General features: G+C 47.2%; 1 protein-coding gene across 1 annotated transcript in view; it reads left to right on the top strand.

Moving 5' to 3' along the window:
* The first annotated feature begins 1,619 nt into the window (after nucleotides 1-1,619).
* SYBU (syntabulin) overlaps nucleotides 1,620-6,000 on the top strand; it is a 73,356-nt gene continuing 68,975 nt past the window's right edge. The window contains exons 1-2 of the mRNA XM_036263915.1: nucleotides 1,620-1,694; nucleotides 3,428-3,629. Of these exons, the coding sequence (XP_036119808.1) occupies nucleotides 1,671-1,694; nucleotides 3,428-3,629 (226 nt within the window). The 5' untranslated portion in view covers nucleotides 1,620-1,670. The remainder of the gene's footprint in view (nucleotides 1,695-3,427; nucleotides 3,630-6,000) is intronic.

Here is a 6,000-nt window from a genome sequence, read left to right as displayed (position 1 = left end):
GGAGTAAAATTTCTTCAGAGGTATAGGAAAAAGGCAGATTGATTCCACTAATCTTCTGATTTCAGGTTCTCTCTAGACCCACACTGTACATTTGCAGACTTGACAGTTGAGGACTGAGGAAAATGCTGTTTGGAGGGCAGACAAATGGGGATGTTGAAGATTCAGATATGATTTTTATGGATCATAGTCCTCCCATGTAGGACAGACACTTGGGTGTAAGAATCAGGCTGTTCCCCACCCACATGGCTACTTAGAATACTCCCCAGGTCTGAATAAATGGCATCTAAGTTACTATACATGTTGAGTTTCATCACCAGGTTAGGTGTAAGTACACCCAGTATAAAAATAAACCAAGGCCTGTGATCCAGCTGGTGGTCCCTATTCAGAGCCTCATTTGGACAGGTTTTGGAGCTTTTTTGAATACATTTGTCTGCCTCACAAATGAGGTCAGTCATGTAAGAGGCCTCAGCAAATATTGAATGGACAACCTGGGGGTGACTTAACTGTCCTTTGAAAAGTTTCATTCTATCAGTAGGGTACAGCTCTTTTGTTTTCCCCATCTAATTCTCATAGCTACCCTTTGAGGTAGGTATTATTATTATTGTTGTTGTTGTTGTTATTATCATCATCATCATCATCCCTCAGTTTCACTAGGATAAACTTAAAGTTCGAAAAGGTCAAGGTTCAGATGTCGTTTATTCAGAATTGGTCAAGAACTTTAGGCATGAAGGTACTCAGTTGAAGGGAGTGGAGTGGTGTCTTGAACCTGGCTTTCTGAGTTCAAGTGCAGTCTCCTTCGTATAGCAGTGTGTCTGGGGCTCACTCCCGAGCGGCTGCGGGCAGAGCTGGAGAAAAGGCCGCTCACTCCCGACACAGCCTGGCTCCCTGGTCCGGCGGGAACCGCCTTGTCGTCCTTTGCCTGGGGCGTTGCGCTGCCAACCCAAGGACCTTCTGATGCAAATCCCCCAGCGAGAAGCGCAGCCTTTGAGATCCCGGAACCCAGATGCTGTGTCAGCCCTGCAGCATTGGCTTGGCTGGGGTCCGGGTGGAGGGGGGCCCGCCCTGTCTCTCTCGGGCGAGGTAATTGTGGGGAGCTGTATGTTGACTTGGAGAGGGCAGGGAGCAGCCGCGAGGAAAAAACTTTCCCCTGCTCCATGTTGGCTCCTAGTGATGTCACCGCTGTTCTCAGCTCTTCCATCCGACGTGTTCAACCTTCAAACCGGATACCGGGTGCCCCGAGGAGGGAGGGTGTCGGGCCCCTCCCAAATGCAGATGCTTGGAGCCTTGCCTGCGTCCTTCGGGTCGGGATCCGCAGAGAGGGAGGGACGCGCGGCCCGGGGGGACGTGTCGGCGGCGCAGGCGGGCGGGCGGGGCGAACCGAGGCGCGGACGAGCGCGCGGGGCCGGCAGGTGAGGGAGGTTGAGGGAAGGGGGCGGCGCCCCAGGGGTGGCCGCGGGTGGCGGGGCCGCACCACGTGTCCGGCCGGGGCGGGGCGGCCGGGCGCGCCCTCGGAGCCGAGCGCGAACCGCGGCAGTGGCGGCGGCGCGTCAGCCCCGCAGCAGCGCCCCCGCAGCCCGCGCCGGCTCAGCGGTCTCCTCGCCCCGTGCACGCAGGTGCCTCCTCCTGGACGGCGGCAGCGGCGGCAGGAGGAGCGGGCGGACAGCAGCGCGATGGGACCCCTCCGAGAAACCAAGGTAAGGAGGGCACGTCGTGCGGGCGCGGGTGGCTGTGTCCCTGGGCGCCGGGGGACAGGAAAGGTGGCCACGACCGGGCGAGAAGCGGCCAGGTGCGAGTTTGAGGGGGTGGCGTGTAGAGGCAGGGTGAACAGGGACAAGGGGGTGGTGGGACCATGGGGGGCAGATGGCCGTTGGCTCAGGTGATGAGATGGGTAGGTGGTACTGGAGGAACAGATTTGGGGGATTGACAGGAGGATCGTAAAAATTGCCTTTGGAGGGTTAATCCCATCTCCCGAATTGGGGGTTGGAGTCTAGCTCTCAATTGATTTCCTCCGTGTGTGAGATGTGATTAAAAACCATTTGATGTGTTGGTGACTGAGAAATAAGGGGTCCAGCATGTCAGCGATCCAGCTTTGGTTCGGGGTCCGCAGTGTGCTGGGCGAGGGGCTGACGTGTGCTACCTGCGGGGTGACTGATGTGCAGAGCAAATCCAGAGTCTGGGTGCGGCTCTGCCCCTGGGTAGGCTGGATGCCTGAGCGACCTCAGGAGTTCCCGCGGCTCGGGCTTTCCCTCCGATTCCTGCGCTGTGCGTGCCTCCCAGAGCCGTGTGCTTTGGCAGCAATCCTTCCTGGTAAGCACCCTGGAAAGGAGCAAGAGGTCATGTTTCGAAATAGTGTTTGTTACCTAATCCAAAGCCTGTTTTCAGTAGCAGAGGTTGGAGGGAGCAGTGGGTTTTTTGCAAAGAGCTCCTCCTAGGAATCCATTTTAATAAGGCTGGGTGGTGGTGACTTCGAAAAGCACTGGACCTCAGGCCCGTTATGCTTCTAAGTGCTGTGTTGGCTAAGCATCTTCACTTTCCTATTTTAGCCTCAGTTTCCTCATCTGTAAATAGGGACATAAGTCAGTATTCTCTCTGTGGCCTGTGTTATAAAGATCAAATGAGATAATGGTTTGCAAAGCACTTTAAAATTGGATTAACATTGCCAAGATAGTACTTTTTATGCATTTTTTTAAAAAACCAAGGCATAACCCTCTGTATTTAATGCTGCGTTTTTAAGAAAAGCCAGAAAAATCTTTTCTCATGGGTATCGTGTAAGGAAAACAAAAGCTAAACATGATGTAAAAGGTGGAGCCATCTTACCGGGTACTGGATTTTTGTTTGCTTTTCTGTTGGCAACCAGCCTTGTGTACCAGGATATTAATGAATAATTAAGATCCTGGCCGGAAGAGGAGGGATTTGAAAGATAAGGCTGCATGATCTTTCAGGAGAGACTTGTCCTAGGTATAGGAGTCTATGTAAGGAGATAGGATAACAGAAGTCAAATTGTCACCACTAATTCAGGGACAGCAAAATGGAAGTCTAGAGGAAATCAAGAGTGTGCTGGAGTAATAAAAAGCCTTTGAGACAGCCGAAAGCTTGAATGTGACAGAAAAAGCCAGAGTGGGAAGATGAGTTAGAATGGCACGGGAGCATGGAATGGCCTTCCTGCCCGTGCTGGAAGAGTGTGTGGTTGTGGGTGTGTGCGTGCGTGCACATCCTTGCTCGAGTGTGTGCTCTCCGGTTGATTAGAAAGGTGAGCTCAGTGGAAGAGTTTTGGAATTCATTTCAGCAACTGAGATAAGAGCTACACTATGAAGATTCAATACTCAGAAATGTGATTTCCTAGAAACTGAGCCCAGAAGGAACAGACCGGGGTTCCGACGGGAAACAAATTCCCTTTTTTTTCTCTTTGCTGTCCAATTTTGAGAAGGAGCAGAGAGTGCAGCATCATGAGAAGGAGTTTTCTCGAAGCCGAATTCCCCGTTTGATTCTTCGGCCCCACTTGCCCCAGCAACAGCACAAAGTGTCCCCAGCCTCGGAGTCTCCCTTCTCTGAGGAAGAGAGCAGAGAGTTCAACCACAGCAGCTCTGGGCGCTCAGCGAGGACCATTAGCAGCAACAGCTTCTGTTCAGGTACAGTATGAAGTGTGTGCATTATAGGTACATTGTGAATGGACCTAGACTGGGCCCCTGAGAGCCTAGAACTATATTTCTGTTATTAGGATGAATGTTCTATGGTTGCACCTTTTTTGGCTGTTTGACCTACACATACAGCAGCTTCATATGGTTGAACCCAATGTTTCATCCCTGTTTTTATATGTTATTTTTGTTTATAATTTACAATGCAAATTTTAACTTCTTGTTTCTATGACTGTTTAAGAATGTATTTCATTGTTAAATCTGGAAAATATATTAGTTTGCATTTTACACTAACAACCTTTGTAAGCCTGTGGACTGCTGTTTATGGAATCCCCAATGATAAAGCAACTCTTAAACTTCAGGATCAAGGCGGTTTATATCCCAGGACTGCCCTTAGAGTTTTGGCAGAGGGGAAGGTCACCGGCTTTGTAATCTTCCAGGCCTGAGAGGGAATCAATCCCTCTGGCTTTTTCACCATTTATAAACTACGTGACCTTCGGCAAGTTGCTTAACCTCCTTAAGCCTTAGTTGTTACCTCCATAAAATGGATGATAATACCTACCTTGTTGAGTTGCCATGAGGTTGAATGAGACCACATAACTAAGCGTACTCCTAGCTCAGTGCCTGTCTTATAGAGGTGTTTAACAAATGATAGTTCTTAACTTGACTATTTGGGGATGTCAGTTTTGGCACATAATTAAGGAAGTTTTCTTAAAGTTGTAAGTGTATCTGGTAGAAGTACAAATCTCTGTAAAACTCTGGAAGGTGCCACCGTTATCACTTGACAGAGCCTGTTATACTTACTCATTGAAGCACATGACTTAGAAGGACTTGAATTCTTTGAGAAGTATTAGGAATTTGGGTAAAAATTAAATGAGTGATTCTTTTATGATTAATGGAGTATGTTTCATAGCGGATAATTTTTAGAACTTATTTAGGGTAAATATAATTTGAAGATTAACCCATTATGAGAAGGGACATGTGAATCAAGAGGCTGTGGTTAATGTCCTAATTTAGCTGGATATAATATTTTATTATAGTTAATATTGGTAAGCCACACTTTTTCAGGGATTTTTAAAATGTGACTTTGGATTTATTATATACTTTCACAAAATAATTTCATCCATAACTTGTATTTTAGAACTACTGTGCTGCCTATTTTTCTCTGTAAAGCCTTAGATTATCTGCTTAGTTCTGAAAAAAGAGATTATATCAAAATGCTATGTTTTAATATTTATTGCTATTGGAAAGATATGAATCTAGTTTAAAATGGAAACCTACTGATAGTTTGCTTGATGAGGAAGAAAGCTGACAAACTGGAGCAGTTAAGGTCCTCAGAAGCTGGAGTCATATTTGCAGAACATAGAGCTGTTCCCTTTCACTCTGTTTGGATCCCAGGGATCACTCAGGCTGAGTGTGGATGAACCCAGGGGATATCATTTCAAACTGACATGTCTTTGTTTACATAACTCAGTTCCACATCTATTACTGATCTTCTCTCCACATATTCATTTCCTCTGTAGCTGACTTCAGGCTGAGTACTATTATCACACACACAAAAAAAAGTCGGTCAAAACAAAAGAAAAACTCCAAATATATTTTAGAAAATATATTTGACAGACCAATAAAATTATTACTTTGGGTCATGAATCACTGTCTCCGAGACCCATTCTCTGGACTACCACTCCTTCCCAGGAGACCCATCTCCCACTAAGGCCATAATGCTGTACATGAAAATCGAAAGTAGATATTGATCCTTCTGCCATTAACTAGCTGAGAATTGAGTGGCAGAAGCATCTAATGATGGGTGTCTATAAACCTGCCTCTCCATCTTTAGCCTTGCATCCTGTCTGCTGATGGGATCCCCTTCCTTCCTGGGGCTCGTCCTCCCGTGCTGGCGATTCCCCAAACTTTGGGTTGGTGTCTTTTCTTTCTTTGCATGCCTTTCCTGCAGAGCCCCAACAAACCCCACAACGACTCCGAGTGCTGCGCTGACTAGAATGGACAGGAGCAAGGCCTTTGGGGGCATGTTAATGATGCTATAGAAGGTCAGTCGGTGGATGGGAAATAAATAGGTTGGTACAGTGGGGAGCATTAAAGCTGCAGGCAGTACAGAAGAAAATGTAAAACAGTCTAACCAGCAGGGGGAAACAGCTGGTTTTAATCCAGCCACTTTAACATTAAGGCCAGAATGTGTGTTGGTTGCTTAATCATGGCAGTTAAGTCAGAGACCAGGATACATGCAAACATTGCAAAAGCTATCCTCTGCTAAAATGAAACTGACGTTATTTAGAGGTGTCTGTTACCTCCATAGCTTCAAACCTTACAGTGATCATTCTGCATAAGCTTGTCTTCTTTATAAATC

Source organism: Molossus molossus, unplaced genomic scaffold, assembly GCF_014108415.1.
Source record: "Molossus molossus isolate mMolMol1 unplaced genomic scaffold, mMolMol1.p scaffold_m16_p_16, whole genome shotgun sequence".
Taxonomy (NCBI): domain Eukaryota; kingdom Metazoa; phylum Chordata; class Mammalia; order Chiroptera; family Molossidae; genus Molossus; species Molossus molossus.
The sequence above is the reverse complement of the archived record's forward strand: the minus strand, read 5'-3'. Positions and strand labels throughout refer to the sequence as shown.